Source organism: Paramisgurnus dabryanus, chromosome 24 (genome assembly GCF_030506205.2).
Source record: "Paramisgurnus dabryanus chromosome 24, PD_genome_1.1, whole genome shotgun sequence".
NCBI lineage: Eukaryota > Metazoa > Chordata > Actinopteri > Cypriniformes > Cobitidae > Paramisgurnus > Paramisgurnus dabryanus.
This window is the reverse complement of record NC_133360.1, coordinates 15695563-15717968: the sequence shown is the minus strand read 5'-3', so window position 1 is coordinate 15717968 and position 22406 is coordinate 15695563. Positions and strand designations below refer to the sequence as shown.

The window sequence follows — 22406 nt, the reverse complement described above, 5'->3', positions numbered from 1 at the left end:
CTGCAGTTTCCTGCTATTGCTCAAGTGGAAGGGGAGTTAACCCTAAAAACTTGACACATCAGTTTTTATTACAGTTTTTAATACTATATACACATTTCCTGTATTTTCTGTATGTATTCTATTAAAGAGACTGAGAAACAATTATATATGAGCACTATAACATTGCAAAAACAACAAATCTAATTCTGGCATGGTGACCTAAGACTTTTGCACAGTACTGTATATTCCTATGAAAACTGCAGTGATCATGTTTTTTTTTTTTATAAAGAAGACACCATCAATGTACTTTATTTTAATATATCTCTGTGCAACTAGCCTAGAGTTGTATAGTTGTAAAGTAGAGTTGTATTATATAGCCATATAACAAATTGTTAGTTTACTACTTTAGTAAAAATTAGTAAAGCTATAAATAAGGGAAGACAGGTCGTTCTGACAAATAATCGAACCGGGCAACAAATCAGCAGGCCAACAGTTCTGTCAGCCAAGCAGCATCACTTCAATATGTAAACGCACGCTAACTGCACTTTTAATCATCTCACGCGACACAGAGCGAATTCGTAACGACGCCTCAAAGTGAAGCGTCGGAATAAAAAGCAAATATTCAGTTTGACGCCAAGTAGCATCAGTCCAATTAGAGGAAGTGAGGACACTTCCTCACAGATCTCGTCTTCATTTGCCATGCCTGCGGCTCATTAGTAAAAGCCCTTGTGTCTTCAGTCTTCTCTTAGTGCTTTTTCATCTCTCTGCTTAAAGCGTGCGCACACACTCAGTGATTACTTAGTGAAATAGTCCAGTTCAGAGCTAAATTAAACCCCATTACTGCCTGAGAAAGGATTGATGAAGATTTTGCCTTTACGACAAATTTGCATTTGTGGCACCGGCTGTGTTCGGAATTAATAACTAGCATACGGTATTCTGCTTACTGCGAAGTACACATGGTATATAGTGAAGCGTGCTATATTTTTGAAGAAACCGTGCAAGCAATATGCAATAAATAGTGCCGTCACACGACCTTGTTACTTTGCAAGTATACTCTGTGAGAGACATCAAAGTTATCTTGCATTTTAAAGGGCATCTATTATGCACATTTTTACAAGATAAATCTCAGTTGTGACCAGAATGTGTCTGAAGTTTCAGCTCAAAATACACTACATATCATTGATTATAGCATGTCCAAATGCCCCTATTTGGGGAGCAAACGCATGTTTTCATGTCTGTACATTTCAATGCAAATGAGCTACAGCTCCTCACTCCCTTACCAAAAGAGCACTTTCAGTAAAATTTTATCAGAATCCTGTGAATACAGTGTGAGACAATTATATCTATCAAATATACCAGTGCTCCCTAATCCTAGTCCTCGAGTACCACCTCCCAGAAAGTTTTAGATGTCTCCTAATTTAAAACACCTGATTGAACTCATCAGCCTTCTTCCAGAATGGTTAACATATCTGCCTTACAAGCTGATGAGTTATATCAGGTGTGTTAAATAAGGAGGCATCTAAAACATTCTGGAACGGGGTCCTTGAGGACAAAGATTGGGAAACACTGAAATATACAATGCAGAAAAACAAAACATTGCAATGTCAGCTTCTAAACCAATATTTTTAAGGCCTACTTCAAATATGGCGGTACATTGATAACTTTGAATCGCATTGCTCTCGGGGCTAGTTGTTATTTGCATGTTTCGTTATGAGACATGCAAGAACCAATGCAGTACAAGTTATCAACGTGCTGCCATATTTGAATTTATCTGAAGTCATATACATCTGGCACAGCATGAGGGTGAGTTAAGAACTGAAAACATCCGTGCTACTGAAATATAACAGTTTTTGACACCAAGCCAGTATTACAGCCGACTGTGGAATTCGGAGAAATATGACGTCAAAGTAGAACTGAAGCACCTCCCCGAATCCAAATACAACGACCACTTTTGTAGCCCCGCCCACAGCTTCGCGTGACACACGTGTCTCAACAATCAGTAAGCATGTCTTTAAAGATTGCCAAATGTTACCAAAATTACTTTTAAATAATTTTGAGAGACTTTAATTTTGACACGGTGATCTGTTATGATAGAGTAACTATGGAAACGATTAATAAAGGTACAACACTTAAAGGCTCTCTAAGCGAATATGTTCATCATCACTTGTTATTGATATTTGAACTGTTTTCAAACAAATGGAGCGTAGCTAACTCCTCCCCCTCCCTTCCGTGCTTTCGTGAACGCGACCAACCCCCACCCCCAAATCCTTCTTGGCATTTATTGGCTGTAAAATTTTGTTTTGTTTCGTGGTGCAGGTTTGGCCACTGTGTGTACATTGAAGTTTGTAGAGCCTGGGCTGTTTACAGAGATCGCGTTTTTTTACAGTTTGATCAGCTGTCAGGTAGCAAGCAGATAGTGAGGAGATGTGTGCTGTATGTAACAAAAAATGTTTTATTGTCTAAAACGCGTGAATTCGCTTAGAGAACCTTTAAAAATACATCTGTAATATAACGATAGAAATATACAAAGTTAGTGATGAGGAAGGACTTACCAGCCGCAATTTAGATTCTGATGCCCGCTTACTGTGTTGTATAAGGTAATTTTAGGCAAGTTGCGTTTTGAACGGTCCAACATTCAACAAAGCTTTTTTTAGCTCATATAACTGTGGTATGTAACGTTACGTGTATCTACAACACCTAACAATACATCTGTAATATAACGATAGAAATATATAAAGTTAGTGATGAGGAAGGATTTATCAGCCGCAGTTTAGATTTGGATGCGCGCTTACTGTGTTGTTTACGGTAATTTAGTCACGTTGAGTTTAAAGTTGTGTTTATACTTTACTATACGTGTTGTCATTTATGTATATCATATTTAGCACCCAGAATCTTTTGTGTGTCAAACATATATGTGTTCGGCTGCTATTTGTACACATTAATGTTTTTAAAAAATTCCCCACATGTAATGACGGGGAATGAAGCTGTCCAATCATAGCAGTGGGCGTTTACGTCCAGGTCTTCAATGCGGCCCGCCCCTTCAAACGAAGCTTTTCTCCAGAGAGCCACTAATCCATGTTACAAAATAGCGTATTACTTATTATAAAGCATTAAAATCGCCAAATTCACCGGCCCTTTAATTTTGACATATGAACCAAGAGACAACATTACAGTCTTCAGCCACAAGAGTCCCCTATATGCTGCTCCTGTATTTATGTAATTCAATGGATTCAGTGATGTGGAATGACGAGCCTGCGAACTTAATGATCGTTGGCTTGTTCTGTTCATTTAGCCTACTCAGCCTTCCAGGTATGTTCTGTATGCTATTGTGTATCGTATAAATAACTGATAATGTTACGTTGATGTAAGGACATCTATTCAGCCTGCTGTTCTGTGTGCTATTGTTCAGTTGAATAACTTGCCTTTCCAGATTAAATCTCTGTTTTTTGGCTTGGATTTTGTGAAATAATTTTCTAAATAAAGGCGACCTATATAGCAACGTATATCGCAGTGGACTATACGTTTTCCGTCTTCATGACGAATTTTTGATTGATGCGACTTATACTCCGGATCATCTTATAGTCCGAAAATATGCTATTTGTTCATTTTTTACTCATTTATGACAAGTCACTTGATTGGTGGACAAAAAGAAGCAAGGGCAACACTATCCAAGCGCGTCATTAAGTCCAGGCGCTCTAAAATTTCCTCCATGCTAGAGAGTGGGAACACCACACTCGCTGGTTTTAAACCCCCACGCTCCTAACAACCTCTCTAGTGCAAGGAAATGTCAAAGCTGTGCGCATTACAAGCTCACATGCAAGGAAGAGTCTGAATCATGTGCATTACATGCAATGCATGTTAATGTGAAATTATGATGATAATAATAACCATCGCCAACTATCGTCATGAAAGCCTGCTATTGGCTATATATCTGACGATTGTCGATACACAATACTTTTGTCTATTGTCACAACCCTAGAGAGAAGTCTCTTATAAGGGCCAAGTACTCTAATTATAGGTAAGCATTCAATTATGGGTAAATATCCCAACTCTTGACAGTCTAGTTAAACATCTAGTTTGATTCAATTCTCATTTTTTACTTTTTTTAAAGAACAGGTTGCTATGCCATTTTAGACTAGACTTTTATGAAATAGAATATCTAACCTTGAACCCGGAAATGCCCTGCCATGTTAGTCCTGCTGCCAGTGGAAAATATGGTACACGAACATACCTCATAAAACGAAACTTCCTGTCAGATGAACATCTGTCAGTACTTTGCACCTTTTAAACATGCTTTTATTACCGTCAGATGAGATTGTGAGACTATACCCCAATATGTCACATTTAAATGCTGTTTTAATAACTTTTAAGCAACTGAAATAAGTTGTTGTGAATCTTAAACAGATCTCAGTTCAGAGAAATGACCGGTCCTGTCACAGACGCCGTTCTGCTCTGATTGAGTTAAGCTAAAGGCGGGAGGCGCGTGCTGTTTGTTGTTTCCCATGTAAAGAGCAGCTTGCGTGGTGTCTCTTGCATCTGCAATGCTATCTTTTAACTGGCTGTAGCTAGCAAAGTAAGAGGAGGTTGACTCGCAGCACTCAACATGTGTTTTTTTTTTTCGCTTTGCAAGCTGACCGGACATGACATGGGGGCGTGGCAGCATCAACGATTCCATTTTTTAATTCGAAGTTTGTGACTTAATTTCGATCGATTTCTATTTAAAATTGAATTAAAATCGAAATCGTGCACCCGTACTATTTTTGGATTATTTGCCAACCTGAAAATGTAAGGTCAAGTTGAGCACATTGCATTGTGGGATAGAGTGTTTCAAGCAGCATTCACAGTATAGTACACACTATATAGTTCAGAAATAGTACAGCAGTACTCAAAGTAATAAAAGCAATAAAAGCGTCGGAGCCGATGGTGTAGTGGGCAGCGCTCCGACATATGGTGCAAACGCACTTCCGGCGACCCGAGTTCGAATCCCGGCTCGAGGTCCTTTGCCGATCCCATACCCCTCTCTCCACCCTCTACTTTCCTCTCGTCTCAAAAATCTACTGTATATCAATAAAGGCAAAATGGCCCAAAAAAATAATTATAAAAAAAAAATAAAAGCAATAAAAGCAGTAGTATGATACTCTAAACATGGCCACACACAAAGTATACAAAACATATCTGTGTCAAACAAGCCCATTCTACATGGTGCAAGCCGTCTAATCATCAATACACACACATATACAGTAAACATTCCAGCCAAAAAAAACTCTGTCAGACACACACCAACATTAAAGTGCAATTACAACCCAAACCACCTACCACAAACACATGCGCTTGAATACACACACGCTCAACAGGGGAATGCCAGGCCACACACAGAGACACGGATCCACCACAGCAGACATAAGCCACAAACCCCAGACTTCATCATAAAGATGCCTAAAATCCACTAAAAAGACTGTTATGGAGGAGTAAAGAAGATATAATGGGCATTGGTACTGTTGTTTGTGTGCGGGTGGCTGCCTGTGGGTTGGTTGTCTGAAGAACAGGGAGGACATTTGCAAGGTACGTGTGCTCATGGAACGGGTTTGGAAAGGGCAGGGAAAAACAAGAACTGCTGTAATGAGAACCTCCGGTCTAAAGCCCTTCTGTCTGCTGATTAGAGACCTTTTACACAGAAAACCCCAAACCTAAACACACGCTGGCAAACACGCACACAAGGCATGCGCAGAACATGTGCGACTCGGCATGCTCACACCATATGAGCCTGCTTTCTTTGTTATACAGTTCCTGCCCGGTTCGTATTTCCTGCCGGACCATACTCTGTAACTTGACCTCGGTCTAAGTGTGTTTCTCACAGCACAGCAGCCACACACACCCAAACACACCTCACCCTGAACCATCTTGCCAAATCTCTTTCCTATCCTTTAATCCAACATCAATCAGCCTCCAGACACAAATTACGAGAACTAAAATTAAAATCTAAGCCACACCGTGTATAGCTAAAAGCTGTCTGTGCCTGTCTGGTACACCCTGGCTGCATCCAAAAGCTGCCTTTGGAAGCATCATTCCAAGGCAGGAAGGCATCAAGGCATGTCCAAATCCAATGTTTGCTTTACTTCCTGACTCCTGTCCTTAGATACCTTCATTATCATGTCCCACAATTATATGCGTGTGTGTGTGCACAGGAAATGTGATTGGTCAAAAATAAAATGCCGGCTGGAGCAGAAAGCACACCCTGTGTGCCTGCCATGTTCAACCGGGGAATGTGACCGGCTTATGAGAATTGCTGCGACCCCAAGAAGGCCTAAACTTTGACATCTCAAACTTTTTTGCTTGCTTTGTTTAGCAACAAATTTAATAGTCAAGCTGTTAACCACCTATTGCTATATCAAAATGTTTGATAAGGAGGCAAGTGTGCATATATGATTGCCAGTGGGACACTGGATTTCCTTCAAGCCCAGACACAGGGTTCCCACACCTTAGTAAACTTCAAATTCAAGGACCTTTCAAGGACTTTCCAGGTCCAATACACTCAAATTCAAGGACTTAATGTGGGGACACATTTCGAGTGAGAGCAAGGTTACATCGTGTTACCTTTTAAGATACATTGTTACAGTTCCTATTCGAGGGAACTCACACTGCGTCACTGCGGTGGCACTTTAAGGACGCCTCCAGGGGTAAGTGCGTCTAAATGTGTATATCAAATTCAACCAATGGTGAGGCTTAAAGACAAAGACAGGGTGATGCGGGAGCCAGGAAGTATATTTCTATCTGAAATATTGCCACGGACGGCGTTACAGGGATGCAGGAAGTATGGCAAGGGAGACACCGCGTTCCCTTCTCAGGGAACAACAGTTACATACGTAACAGAGACGTTTTCATGTGTCAAACACAACTATGCAAAAAAGCATTTTGGTATGAATCAACATTCGCATACAGAAGATATAAGCATTTAAAGCGAACAGTTTAACGTGTGCTTAAAAATTCTAGAATTTATATGATATTATCCTACACTACAGGAAATAATATGGATTTTTTCCAGAAAACTTCTTTCATAAAATAGATTCAAGCACTTTCAATGACCTGTATCTATGTGGGCCTAGAATTTTTTCCCCCAGATTCACAAACTTTCAAGAATTTCAAGGACCCGTGGGATCCCTGCAGACATTCCCAGTTTGGTGCATGTCAATTATAGATACATGCAAAAGCTAAGCTGTATTGATCATAAATTGGCTTGCGCCAAACTAAATTTCCCATCATGCTTCAATAGCTCATGTGCATCCTTTGCTCTACATGTGCTGCTTTAGCACTCAAAGCTTCCTGTACGCGTAAGGAAATTGAATATGAAATTGCCTAACACATTTATTTTATTCAGACTAAAAATCAATTGAAGGCACGCACAGTGCAGATACGATTTCCGCATTAACCTCAAGAAGAAACTTCCCAGGATGACTAGAAAGTAACTCTCTAAGATTACATTACTTTACTACTGTATACTGAATTGTGATTCAATTACACATAATCTCCGGAAATGCAATTCAGTTAAACATACAGTATCTAGAGCGAAGTCTGAATTTGTTAAAATTACGTAATGGTAATGCATCCAACAAATGGCTCCTATACTAATTTGATAACAAGGAGCGTACAGGTGTTTGGCCCTCTGCATTAGACTTGAGCCAATTTGTTTTTGTTTTACGCACCAGCCAAGAATAAATTAATAACTAAAATAATATTTAACGTTTATTTGGTTATATAAACTTTATCTGGTAAGGAACTGCTTAGCTGTTGGCTTCAGGGGAAGATTATGAGCAAATGCATCCATGACGCTACAGGCAGTAGATGTTGCCATAAGAAGGACTGAACCCTGTTTGTACAGAGGATTTCTAAGCTTATTTAACCAAACTCTGAAGGCGGGAACAGAGGAGACCAAACAATAGGAATGTGAAGACTCTGTGGATTTGCAGATTCTGGAGTGCGGAATCAAAGCTAGAGCTGTGTGAAGGCATGCCAGAATAAGGAGGGGTGCACGGATGTGCAGCGGGGGCATGGACTACTGAAGTAGATGCCAGGACCTACCAAAAAAAAAAAAAATCACATGCAGGTCATGCCTGGTCTGGCCACATTCCTGAGCCTCAGAGTGCACATCAAATACAAACCTACTGAATCAAAGGTGCATGTGTGTGCAAGTGTGCATTTTGAGAAAGTGGTGGCCCCTTCATTCGAAAACCGAGAAAAGCAATTCCACCGCATACTAAGAACATTTCATAGCCTTCCCAGCTTAAACTGCCTGGATTTTCTAACAGTAACCAGTTAAACACGTTTTTGAGCTGGTTAGAGCCGATATACCAGTTTTCACCAAAATAAAATCTCTAAATCCAAGCTTAAATTATTATGACTTGGATTTTCCACCAGGGCTCTGCCTGGGTTAAAAACACTTGACATTTAACCCATCTTCCCAGGTTTCTTCCTACTAATACATTGCATCAGGAATTCTGCAAAGACGTCCTCCCATGGGTGAACTGATTAATAGTTTAAAAATACCTTTGGATAATATTGACATTGGACATCCTAGATCTTAATGAGTGTATGCATCGCTAAAAGGGTTGTACCTATGATACTGGGTCTGCAAAAACTGGAACTCCTCTTTTATACGATCCAGGGTCTCAGGGTAGGTGAGTTTTAGAGGTTGGGTTGACCCCGATGCTGCAGCGGCCGCAGCTGCTGCTGCAGCAGCCGACGCCGATGACCCAGGGGGTGGCTGCAGAGGTGCCTGCAAAAAAATGAGGTAGGGTTAACATCTACCAACTTCCTTAAAACATTAACCGCAATCAGTTAAAAAGCAAAGGGCTGCCACTTCTGATGCAAGACCTTGCAGTTTAGAACAATTTTGACACTAGTAATAAATCTCAAGAAATTTGCCAAGTAAGGCATTCTGCAAAATCAGACAATCCTAGTACTGATGAGAATCATTTACTGCGAACATGGTTTGAGCAGCACTTTGCATAGAGGGCTGTGTCACTGTGCAAGACAGAGATTGCTGTGCATATAGCAGAAATGAAGGACATTGATGAAAGACAAGCTCCCCAGAATGAGAAAGAGAAAGCTATGAAAGAATCAGAGAGGATGGGGGTTGGGGTAGTTCCATGACATAGGCTCCATTGTAAAGGGATAAAGCATTACAGACAGATGCATGTCTATATTACTATGGTTGTGGGTGTGCTAAGGATGGGGGTGGATTAGGGTGAGGACCAGGCTCGGTGCTAAAATTAAGACATTTGTTTAAAATTACTCATGGATTAGAAGAGGGTACAAGAAGGACCACCCCAACAGCGAGGGACCCCGCCAAGCCAACCGAATCCCACTGGCTCCAGCAATTAGAGGAGCTTGGCCTTAGGGTAACATAGACAGACAGGCAGACAAAAGCCTATGTGCCATATAGTAGGACCTGTCCGTCCATCTATCCATCCTGAAGCATCTCAGTCGATGAAGGTTACTTGCGATTGTACCTTGTTGAGGTTCTTGCAGTTCTTTTAATGAGCTAAAGGAGAGGAGCACTAATAGGGATATGATTAATCAAATGTGAAACTGCCTATTACTTCAATTAGTACGAAGCATTTGGTTTTGACGGTTGTTGCATTTACTGCCAAATGCAACTAACCATCGGTAAAGTGTCATAGGGTATGAGCGTGTGTGACCCACATCGACATGGGAAAAACCTTGACCTAGCCAAGAGTTAATGTGAAAAATTAAAGCTTTTAAGCTTAAATCTTGTCTTAAATGAATAGGGGATATATGTAGCTAAAAGTATCAAATGAGGGTAGGGGTGTCTGTGGGTAAAAGGGGTCACTGTGTTAACTCTCTGGGGTCTTTAAGCTTATTGGCCCCCCTTGAAAGACATGCACTGACATTTGTGCTTTTTTCAGTTGCTTATAACAGGCTTAACACTGTGTTCAGCACAAACTGGGCTACAATAATGTATGAGCAACATGCATGTTCATGTTTGTATTTTTAAGAGAAAAAATGTTTGTGCATGGTTTTTGAAAAATCTACATTTTTGAGTCATTGATGTAAGGCCATAAAATCTACACAAAACATGTTTTCACAAGACTTTTCAAAACTGGATCTAGCAGTCTTAAGGTTTTACTTCAAAATGATGTAAAAATCATTCTGCCTACTAGTTCACATAAAACAATATATTGATTTAACATTTCTAAGACACTTTTTGCTTAGAAAGACCAAATGCGAGGAGGTGTGAAAGCTTATGAATAATCTATGATTGACACCTGAGGAAACAAAAATGTGCATAATGAGCTGCATAATGAGCCTTTCACATGTAGGTATGTGAGAGGGAACTACAAGAAAGAATTCAAGGAATGTACTTGTTTTGCTAAATAAAAAAAAACATTTGAATAATATAAAAATATAGCTATAGTAGTCAATGCGGATATCTGTACATACAGTCATATCTGTATATATATTGAAATATTTCTATAAGTGTACCTTATAGAAACCCTAGTTTTACTAAAGAAAAAGTATAGCAACCATGTTTTGGCTAAATGCAATTTATATAACCATGCGTTTCATAGAAATATCACAATTAATAATACCACTCATAGAAATAACCTCTGTGTGGTTGTAGTGAACTACACGAGGGGAAAGGAGCCCCTCGGACTTCGCTCACGGGAGACACAATGCATTGTTAGTGTCTCTAACGAGCTCCTCTCTCTAGCCCTGCATTTCAATCTACTGTCCAGATCCCCAGACTCTCACAGCTCCAGCCTAGCAGGGAGCGCACACACATCACAATTACTCCTCGTGAGCCAAAGAAAAGGCTCTGGAGGAGGAAGGCCATTTGATGGGGAGGTGGGAGGAAGGGGGAATGACACTTGGCTCTATTCCCTTCATCCTCTTTATCTCCCCTCTCTCTACCCCACCCAGCCTCTCACTCTGATATTCACCTCTTTTTAATGAATTTTGTGTACAGGTGCAAAAAGACTTCCGGAACAGGGAAAAGGGGGTGACAAAGAAAGCGGGCCTTTGCTGAAAGGGTAAGTGCAAAGACCTAGTCGCACAGAGCTTCTCTGGAGGCTGAAAGTTTATTAATTAGACATTTTTGTGGCTCTGCATTGGGTCCAACCTCAATATGGCAGCCATTTTGATTCAAAGCCCCAATAACCCATTCCTTGGGTTAAATCGCTTCATGCTAGTTTCTTGACAGTGGTCAGAACAAATGGATCACTTGACCTTGACAGTTTCACAATAAGATTTTAACCTCCCACGGCTTTGTCAGAGCATCAACGGCATTGTGGGACACAGTAATCTGTATGTCACCAAATCACAGAACACCAGAGTCGATTAACCAATTAAACCTTCCTGATTGTGCCAAGGTCATGGCTTAAACAAGAAAGTCCGTTAGGACTTTAAATACATAATAATCCCAAAGAAACCCTGACGTGACACTTGGCAGGGAACAGCCCGGGATATAAGTAGGAGTCATTTGAAAATTATAGCCTGAACAGTTTGGCTACTATTAAAAGACCAGAATGCCTACGTTATAGGCATGTTCAATTCTATTTCTTTTTCACGCTCACACAAGTCTTGGAAAGTGTGAGCATGCATGCAATGTTTTTATTTCTTTTCCTCTAATTACATGTTGTGTCGCATCAAACCAAAATTATCTACCAAACCCTCCTGCCCACCCACTTACTAAAACACGAACAAGGAAGACCACAGCCAATCATACACACAGAATTGTTGCTTCCATGCCCATTTTCCTATCCAAACCACAGCTTCTCTCCTTCTGTCAGAGGTCTGGCTGAGGGACATACATGACTCCCACATGGCCTACATCCGAGAAATGCCACAAAGCCTGTGAAATGCTGTGGCCGGCCATTATGACCAACATCCCAAAAGCTGTCAACACGGTGGCCTAACCTTTGATAAAGCCGTTTCTTTTTTCACACACAAATCACTTTGAAAGAACTGACCACACACTTGCTTGTGTTCCCATTCCCAGACAATAGCAGCAAAGTCTAGTTTGGGATTCTCTAAACTTTCTTATTCTTTGCCGAGTTCATTTTGTTAAAGTGAAGCAGCGTTTACATTTTAAAAGGTCTTTAAGTTCACTATTTATCAAAATGAAACAATCACATAACCATCCAGCCATGGAAAGATAGAGGATTCCAAATAAAGACAATAGGACTGACTTTATTTTTGAACCAACTACAGAAGAACTTGTTTTAATATGCACACATGATTCCAAGGAACCAGGCGATGTCTTCTGCAGAAACATTTGAAGTTCAGGCAATCTATATGAAATATCCCTCAACTACAGTGTCAACAACCGCCACCCATTTGCATTTTTAAGAACCTCCCCGGGAACCTGACCTAGGCGCGGCCTTGTTTCATTGATTTCGTACTCTCCTGCAGCAGCAAGCTTTATGGAATGCCCCAGTAATCCCTTACTCGTGGGGGGAGGTGGTATGGTGCCAGGCACCTGTTTCATTAACATCACACATCTTTTCTCTTCCCTCTCCGCGAGCTCGTTATTCAAATTTCCCCGCTGTCAGGATACATTAGCAGCACCACGATGCTGGCTTGTCAGCTGTGGTAATTGCTCTAGGTGCTCCTTTTATGAGGTAACCCGCGGTCTGTTTGTTCTTTCTGTTTTAAGAAATTCCGCACTTTCTTCCAATGACTTTTGTAGAGCTGGCACCGAATGCTTCTGTTCACAGCTGAGGGTGCCAAGGCATGTGCCACGGCTGGAATAAGCAATGCCCTGACTTCCCTCGGATTTCCCTGGAAGGAAAAGGCTGGGGGCATGGGAAGGTCACAGGAGTGGGAATATTGACAAATACCTCACATAGGAAGGATGAAAGGTGCTCTTCTGTGGGGGACACCCTAACTGTAAAAGATCTTTCCAGGTGTCAGTAGGTAAACTGCTGAGCGCTTCAACTGGGCAATTAAAATGAAGTGATATGCAGCATACCCAATTTTCTGGCATTCGTCATGCAACGTCGATTTACAGATTATGTATAAAATTGAGGTCTCAAAGTTGAATAGCTATTTAGTGGTAGTTCACATTACTTGTGTAGCAATTAGCAGGTGCAAACAAATTGTTTTTTTGCTTAAATTCAAAAAACCTTACATAATCACATCAAATACTGGCATGGATGTATCCTATTAGTCAAAAGTCAAACTGTGTACAACAACCACTTCTCCATTTATTGTTAAAAGCACTTTAAACGATGTCCTGGCTAATACGCATGAAAAATTACTGTACTGGATAAGAGGGAAAGTGAACAGAGCTTGTTGAATAAAGTCACCAAAATAACCACAACAACAACATTTCTATTCTAACATGATTATTTTAACCCAGTTTAGCTATAATAACCTTGCTCACACATTGAGGAATGTGTGCGTTTGCTACAACAAGGGATATTTTACTAATTTTAAAGATTAGGTCATATTAAATCTCTTCTCGTTTGAATCTACCCAGTAACGCATGGTATTATAGGACTCCTCAGCCAAAACCATTAAGATGTTTATGTAAAGACAATGACCACAAACTTAAACCTATTACTTGGAACGTGATGGAAGATTTCTTTCCACATTAAGAAAGCATGTAGTGGATTGGTCTTTAAAAAGCTTCTGAAATAGTCCTGGCCAAAACACAAAATTTTCACTGCCCAACCACCAAGTCATGTTTTGGGCCGTTGAGCTCTTCAAGGCGAAAACCGCTTTGAGCTTCCAAAATCTCTATCCTGGGAAAACTGGTTGGACCATTCACGTTTACTGACGACATAAGACAGGCAACCTGCTCAGTGTAGAGTACAGCTATAAAGGGCGAAAACCCTAAATACTTTACTGATGTATCGCGCACCTCCTTTAGATCATGAAATTGCACACCCCAGTGGAATCTAATTTCCATCCCTTAGGAAATGAATGTCAAAGCATTCTTAGAGAAGGTGGGGGGTGATGGGGGAGGGGTGGATGATGACTGTAGGGAAATCTCAGGAAGGATAGTTTGAACCTTTTTAACAGTTTAATAAGTTTATAATGCGTTTAGGTGAAGACCAAAACCACGTCCATTTAAAGGTGACCTACACACGCAAAGAATGCTTAAGTACCAAAATTGAATGACAGAGCAAATCAAAATCTAAATTAACATAGATGGCCACATTGAAGGTTTAATCAAACTGTAAGAATTCATAACACAAATATAAAAAGGATGAAAAGGCAGTGCACAGACACACAAATAAGACACAACTCCCAAAATAGTACAATTCACAGCAACTCCTTGAATTTGGTCAAAACAGCTATACCCAATGCAGAAAGGGGGTCAACAACAACAACAACAGCAGCAGCAGCAGCAAGGGAAGAGTTACCACTGAAGGTTATGTTGTAAATAAGTACAAACTTTACCTAAAGCAACACATTCCATTAATTCAGTGTCTATTCGCGTAACCGATTAATTAATAATACCGATTAATCGTAAACGATGGATAATAAATTAATTTAACCCATCTCAATTCAGTGTAACGTTAGATGGTTTTAATCCAGTCATGCTTTACTCGCACTACTCGACCAACTAACTTACAGTTATACAATCCACGTGAACGTTTCCCCGAAATGTTTAGACAAAGAGTGTAAACAAGCTTAATTTCAAACGTGAAATACATTGAAACGCATTGCGCACCAAGCTCATACATGGAGTGTGTTAGCAACTTACCGGTGTTCGATTCTGGGGAAACATTGTAAATAACGGGTTTGTTGAGGTTCGGGTCTCTTCCAGGTTTGCTTAAATGTAGTTTGCGCGTCTCAGAAGAACATTTGGCCCTGTTTCAGCGGCGCCAGGCTCGCCTCGCTCATTCCTAGCGCAAGACTCCCTTTGTTCTGCTTTAACGCGCAATATAAGATGCTGTATGGAGTCCCTCGACGCGACGCACCTCGAAATATCAGAATGCACGCGCTCGGCCTTCACAGCTCCCCCGCCCTTGATGTGCTTTACTGATGAAAATAAAAAAGAAATGAAGTGGCTGGCCGGCAATCTTGCTCCTGAGACGCGACGCTCAACGCAGCCGCGGCTTCTTTTGTCTGCTGCTCTCTCTTCATCCGCTCCTTCCTTTCGGGTCCTCAGCTGTTTTTCAATGGGACATGCGAGTTGTTTTCTTCAAGTGAAACGCATGCCCCCCCGTGCCAAGAGAAGGGGTTTGGCTTGTGGTAACCAGGAAAGGGTTAAATTCTCATGTTACACTCTTTTTAGGCTGTGGTGGGAAGAGGGATCCTTTAAACGCATGGGTTGTTTTGTGCAAATTATGTGCAAGGTGCAAGAAAAATAAATGTATCCACACACATATATACATATACATAATAATTAAAATAAGGGCTTTTGTTTTATTGTCCTCTTTAATGTTTATAAAATACACTGTGGGTTATATATAAATTTTTAAAGGCTATTCACACCCTAATTTCATGCACAGGACTTGGAGATTTTCGATTGAAAAATAAGGGCGCAGCTAACTGTACAATGATTGAATGAAATCTCCACGTGGGGTTTGACCCAGCTACAATCAACATTGGCGGAGGGAGCCAATCAGCGCCTGGAATGCCCCACGTGGGGTACGCTGACCGTTCGCTGATTGGTTTGCGTCACGATTATAGAACCCCAACGTCAATCAAGCGTTGAGAACTAGCAAGAAAACCGTTTAACTCTTTCGGTTGCCGCGCTGGAGAGATTTAAATTCAAGTCCCTTTGTGATGTAAAACAGCTTTTTGTTTGTTTTGTATTATTTTTAATCACGTCGCATTGTTTCAGGACGCACACAATGAATGAGCCGGCTTGTGGTTTAAAACGAGGGGTTGTTTCCTATGCAAATTGCACCATTTTGTTTGGAGCATCAATCTGTTTATGAAATATCTCACGATTTGATGATTCCTGAAATGCACCGACATTCATTTTTGATCTTTGATCCACATGAAACAACTCTTCAATAAAGATAACAGGCACCCGGGGCAATAAGAAGCAGTGTGTGACCTAATTCAAATCTCTTGTGCACCGTGTCAGGGAATACATCTTAATATGCCCACAAAGCATGATGATCACTGAGGAATCTGCTGGATTTGAGTCAGCACAAATCTTCAGATTTACTTATGTGACAAGACAATTGCAAGGTAAGACAATGAGCACCATTGTGACGCATCTAATGTAAACTGTAAACTCCCTTGCAGTGTGAAGAAAATGCAGGAGACATTTATTAGTATTCCAGTGGCATGACCCCTTTAGCTGGGCTCATAATTAGAGAGGCAGATATTGAAAAAGCAATTTTCCCACTGTAGAAATCACTACCTGGCAGCAGGGCTGAAATGCACAAAGAAAGGATGCGGAGGAGGAGAGAAAATAGTGGAAAGGAGGAATATAGAGGGATCTGGTTAAAAGAGAGATACAGATTTAAAGGATGTATGGGGATTGAAGGAGGAGGGGCATTATTGCCATTTTCCCATGAATTTTAATGCACGAGACGGTCTGCTTCCAGCCACGGTGGTCCATATGTCTAGGAAAAAGTCATAAGAAAATGACATATTATAGAGTCATGCTGCAGGATGTCTGATGATGTTTGGTGTGTGTGTGTGTGTGTGTGTGTGTATGGAGAGAGTGAGAGAGAGAGAGAGAGAGAGAAAAAGCTTTTCTAAAGCTCAGATTTCACAAACGTTTACAAGCAACAGCAATGTTTTGGTTCAGGCAAAAAAAAAGCTTTTGATACTTTTGAGCCTAGAAAACCCCAGAACAACATACATTTCTTTATCTGTATGGTTTTATTTTATTCATTCAAACTTGTCAACCCTTTTCAGATGGTCAACTAAATGCAGCTCACACAATATTTTAACAATGCATATTCAACTTCACCGTGCATAAAAAACCCCAAAGAAAATGCAAAAAAATCAAGAAACAACAAAAGCATGGGAGTTTTTAAATAAATACATCATATATGACCATGCATTGCACTTGTTTATGCACTGTGCTACTGTGCGTGATATTTAGTTATTTATTTAGTTATATATTGCGAAGAATATACACGTTGTTCTTTTCAATAACACAAAAGGGTCTATAGTGATCAGCAGCTGTGGAGCAAACCATACATTTACTATACTATTTTTCATAATGTGTGATTTTGAAGGTGGCTGTATGTTTCGTGCACAAACCGAAATACATATTTCATTGCAAACACATCTGCACACATGCACCGACAGTAGCATCTTTACACCCTACACTATATTTAGAGCAGAAATTGTTGCTAATTCAGTGTCAGAGAGAGAATTTGTTTGCATTTGTGGTCATACTTTGCTTTGGTGTGGCCCTTGAGGTTTCATTTTGGTACTTGACTATTTGCATAGTTAGTGTTGCAATAAATGCACTTACAAGACGCCGACCTTGCTAGGCAATTACCTGCCAATAGAATAAATATTAATGTGAATAAAAGCCAAAAGACTAAACGCATAAGCCATGCAAAAAAACCTCCAAAATAAAACCAAACAAAGAAACTGCCTGGCAGAATTTTACAGAAAAGTAATAATGAATGTATGGTATAATGAAGGTCTCTGGCCTCCCAATGGAGGCGTGCGAGTATGTTGCCTGGCCAGTAGGAGGTTGACTGACAGCTAGACAAGGCTATGCTGTTGTTGTGATGCCTCTCTACGCACACACTTTACACACAAACACACCCCTTGTAGACAAGTCTCATGTCAGCGCAGAGACGGCAGGCTGATTTATTGGACTCTCCTCCCCTGGGAACCCCCCTTTCCATCCCCCACCTCACCTCCCCATCCATCCATCCCTCCTCCTCTTTCCTGTTTCCCCAGGGGGAGAGAAGGGTAATGACCCACATCAGGAGCTACACACAAATACACACACACCATCATTAAAGCACCCAAATGCAATATCAAACCTCAAAAACACAAGATTCAGAAATTCCACTGCATCAGTTACTCCAATGGTAATTAGGTGAAACCAAAAGCTTATGATTCATATAGACTAAAAAGGATGCTTGAATATCACATATAACGGAAATCTAGAAAGCATACTTTTAATGAGCTGGAACCAAGTCTGTATATTTGCATATACAGAGATTTAGGTCTTAAAATCTATATTTTGCTTGCGGTTGGCTGCTTTCAGTTCATTTCTTCTTTTAAGACTCATATTGGCAAGGGGTATCATCTGCCCTTTACTAGGACTCTGTACAAAATGGATCCTAATAGGACCGGCTGTTATTTTCTTATTTTTATCATTGCATGTTATAAACCGATTTAAATGATATTTTACTTGTCAGATTGTTTATTAATATTTTTTTCTAGTAATTTTAATGTAAATTTAGCTACAATTTTAATAATCAATTTTATTTCCTTCTTGTATCATGTTGAATAATTAAACAACAAATCGTGACGAATATGCTTCCTAATTAAGGCGAAGCTTATAGTTTGATCTTAATATTCACTGTAGACTAACGTTATATACACGATATGTGTTCCGAGCTCCCCCTACAGGTTAATGCAAAAATCAGCTAACTTACATATTAAAATTTATAGAAGAGGCGTACAGTGTTATAAATACGTTCAAGGTGGGCGTGCAAACCTGAAAATTTGCCTTTAACGTTAATTTTTCCAAGAAGATGTTTACATTTTCAATTTTGGATACAATTGAATGGAGCTACAAATGTAATGCTAACTTCAACGAGATATCGCGAGGGTTTATGCTGTTCTCGCGATATATTAATTTCAGTTTAACTTTTAGTAAAAACTAAATTTATATTTTGTATTTATTGGCAGATATTGAAGATCGTTTTTATATGACTTGCTCGATTGCTGCCATTTAAACTCAGTTGAGAGAACAATTTTATCTCGTATGCACTGTACTTTTTAATACAAAATGTATTTTCTGTTTAAAAAAACTGCTTATTCTCTGCATTTAGACACAAACGAAGTAGCAATTATCACTTTCTGATGAGAGTCAAAATCCCTTCAAAGAAACATTACGACAAGATTCCATATACCGTGCACGTGGTTCTATGGTGTAATGGTTAGCACTCTGGACTTTGAATCCAGCGATCCGAGTTCAAATCTCGGTAGAACCTGCATTTTTATTCTTGACGATACTGTTGTATCGCAAATGTTAATATGCACATAAACTGATTGTGTTTGTAATGCTACTAAATAGTATTTACTATATCTTGCCATTTAGTTAAAAAAACTGTGTAGTATTTGAAACAGTATGGATCTTTAATAATAAATTAATTAAAATTGTTAATCAGTAAACTACATCTAGATATAATTGTAGAAATTAGGTTAATGCATATAAAACATCTTTATAATAATAATAATTTGTATATTTAGTAGGTCATCTTAGTATTTCTTCTACACAAAAATAGGCTACACGTTATGCACATTACAGTAATGTAAGTATAAAACTATGAGTAGTTTGGTGAATGTTATTTTCAAAATATATATATTTTCAAATGGTTGTCCTGAGAGGTTTACAGTTTTCTTTTAGCGGTCACAGATAAAGAAGTTTAAGTAACAACTCGTAACTGCCAAACAAATTCCAAGTTTTCAGAACGTAGTCACGTGACCATTAAGATGATATTCTTAAAAAGTCCACGAGGAGTCAGTATATCACATACGGAAATCTTTAACAAAAAGTATATTTTTAATTAAGTATTTCACTAACTTTCTAAACATAAATATGGCATTGGATGCATGCGTTTTATTTTACGTTTGTAAGAACGGCATTTTTTAAATGTATTTTGAAACATTTTACACAAACATAAATGTATAGCGTACATATTAAAATGCATTCAGGTAAGATAAGTTTAACAACGAGAATGCATTGTTATTGTAAACTGTTTGCTTTTGCTTAAGTATTTTACAAATGTTATTAAATGTTTTATTATTTACAGCGATTAAAAAAAAGTTTATTTTAGACAAAAAAGAGTTTTGCTAATTGTTAGCTAACATAATTCGCTGCGAAGTTTATCTACGTAACCCAAATCCTTGAACTCTCTATGCCCTTCCGACCAGATTTTTTGGCCTAAAAACTAAAATTTTTCATCTTTCATGACACTGTATTTCATACCCTCCGTCTTTGTTTACTATGTGCAGTCCGTTTGGCAGGTGAACAGACAGGGATTTTTCCACACTCGAACCACTGCTGCCCAGTCCAGGTGTTTCTCCAGGTTTGAAGGTAGGCTACTGTGGTTTCTTTCATCTCACAGAGCCAAATGTACTTTGCCACAGAATCAGCAGAGTTTCATTTTAAGTTCAAAGACACTTTTTCTCACGAGCCTGTAGGTTTAAGCTCTAAAATTCAGGTCAACTGGAGTATATGGGGCCAACTTAATAACTATTTATGATTATTTTTACAAGAATAATAAGATCATATATGAGACAGAGTCAGCCTAATATTTTTTGTGTGATTTACTGGTTTCTACATAAAATCATCCTACATAATAAAGAACTCTTAGTGAAAATATTACCTTGATATCTTTAATATTGAATTATTAAGTTCATGTCAAAGGTTGAAATCAACATGAAATCAAACATTGATGCTCCTAATCTCATAAATAGATTGAGACTTTAACCTGGATGTCATATATTACGAAATGATGTTCATAACACCAAGCAATAATGTGCAGAGTTTACGTTCACTCCCCTGAACCTGTCCATCATCGCCTTTCAAAAGCTTAAGTCACTATTTCTGCATTATAAACAGACCCACTAACCGCTTGCAAAATTTACAACCGGCCAATTTGTTTTGCACATCGTGTAATAACTCTGCACAGGGCTGCAGTGAATGCAAGCGACAGCGAGGGAGTGTAAATATATATAAACCCATCAGGCCAGCGGTGAGGATGGCCGGGAGCCAGGCTTCACTGACCCCGGGCCGAAAGAAGTGCAGCATTGTCTCTTTATGCGCTTCTGGCGTGGTGCATTTAAAAATGTACATGAGTCAGGGGGCAGATCTCTCCTGGATTATTTGCTTTTGCCGGTTTATACCACATATGAGTCAGAGGTACTTCCACTGCCATAGGCCAGGAGAAGACCTCCTCTGGTACACAATGAGCTCTATACAAAACATTACTGCTGACAAAAATCATCTTAAATGAGCTTAAGATGGTTTACTGGTTTTATTTGGGTAAAGCCGTTCTCCCAGTCTGTTATATGGTTTAGCTGTCATTTTTGAATATGTGAGATACAGCTTAAAAACCAAACAATAGACCATGGTGGAAGATACGTCTCTAATTTATGTGTCTGGCCCTGCTAGAAACACCAAGGTGGTGGGTTTAAATCCAAAGTTTGTAAACTTATACTACATTGACAAAACCTATAAAGAAGAATCAAACTGTGTGCTTTTATACTGGGCATTTGTGCAAACTTTATTACAATATAACAAAAGATGAAACCACACCAGACCAAAACCTCATATCATGGTTTTAAACATTATACTGCATTTAGGTTGTGGTGCCTCTGAATGTTTATTAGTAAGAGTGCAAAACAACCAAAGGAGAGATGTTGTGGGATGTGATGCTAAAAAAAAACTTTTGACTAAATATGTATCCACACAACAAACTCAAAATCAGCTATCGGGAGAATGACCAACAATACAAAGCCAAAGGGCGGTGTGAAAATTGACCTAGATTATACCCAGAGGGAGAAAGTTGGGAAATTCTTTTGACATCATTTAAATACCAAAAACCAATCTTGCATAAGCCAACAGGCATAAGGCCAGTTGGAACCCACAAAATAACAACTTGCATTTGAGGTTAAACGAAAGCAACACCATGCAGAGGAGCAGGAAGATTTCGTGCTAAGCTTAGGAACACAAGGGTAGGATGGAAGCATTGTTACTACCCCGGCTTGTAGTTATAGTGCTAGGGTTGGGCTTAGGCCCGCCCAGTCAGCACATCCACGAAAACACATCTCATAATTCTTATTATTTTGTATACAAGATGGCATTTGTATAATATGTAAATATTAAGAGAAGACAATTATAAAAGTGCCTAAATCTACATCAAGGGTCACCTAAAAGTAAACACTGGTTTTAAAGCAGATTGAGCACCTTCAAAAGTGTGATTTTAATCATGTTTAATAAAGACAGCAACATCAAAACTTGAAAGAGTCTTAAAAACTCGAAAGAAAACAGATAAAACATGTCGCTTTTCAACTGCTGACATTTTCACACTTGACTTCCTTTTAGTGAAGCAAAAAGTGAACAAAATGAAATGAAAACATTGTTTTTGCATTCACACCTAGACTTTAAAGTGGATTCAGATCTCATTTCAGAAAAAAAAAGGTACAAAAGTTGTCACTGGCAGTACACTTTTGTACCTAAAAGGTACATATTGTTACCATATCTGTACCTAAATGGTACATATTAG

At 39.3% G+C, this 22406-nt stretch overlaps 1 protein-coding gene and 1 non-coding gene across 6 annotated transcripts in view; one reads left to right on the top strand and one right to left on the bottom strand.

Annotated features, from left to right (window-relative positions):
- tle2a (TLE family member 2, transcriptional corepressor a) overlaps positions 1 to 15168 on the bottom strand; it is a 38548-nt gene extending 23380 nt beyond the window's left edge. For all 5 annotated transcript variants that reach the window (XM_065246773.2, XM_065246757.2, XM_065246765.2 and 2 more), the window contains exons 1-2: positions 14711 to 15168; positions 8589 to 8749 (exon numbers count right to left, since the gene is read on the bottom strand). In XM_065246773.2, the coding sequence (XP_065102845.1) occupies positions 8589 to 8749; positions 14711 to 14734 (185 nt within the window). In that variant the 5' untranslated portion in view covers positions 14735 to 15168. The remainder of the gene's footprint in view (positions 1 to 8588; positions 8750 to 14710) is intronic.
- Positions 15169 to 19034: 3866 nt separating this feature from the next.
- Positions 19035 to 19106, top strand: trnaq-uug (transfer RNA glutamine (anticodon UUG)). Its single transcript has one exon. It is a non-coding gene; the product is annotated as a tRNA-Gln (tRNA).
- The last annotated feature ends 3300 nt before the right edge of the window (positions 19107 to 22406 follow it).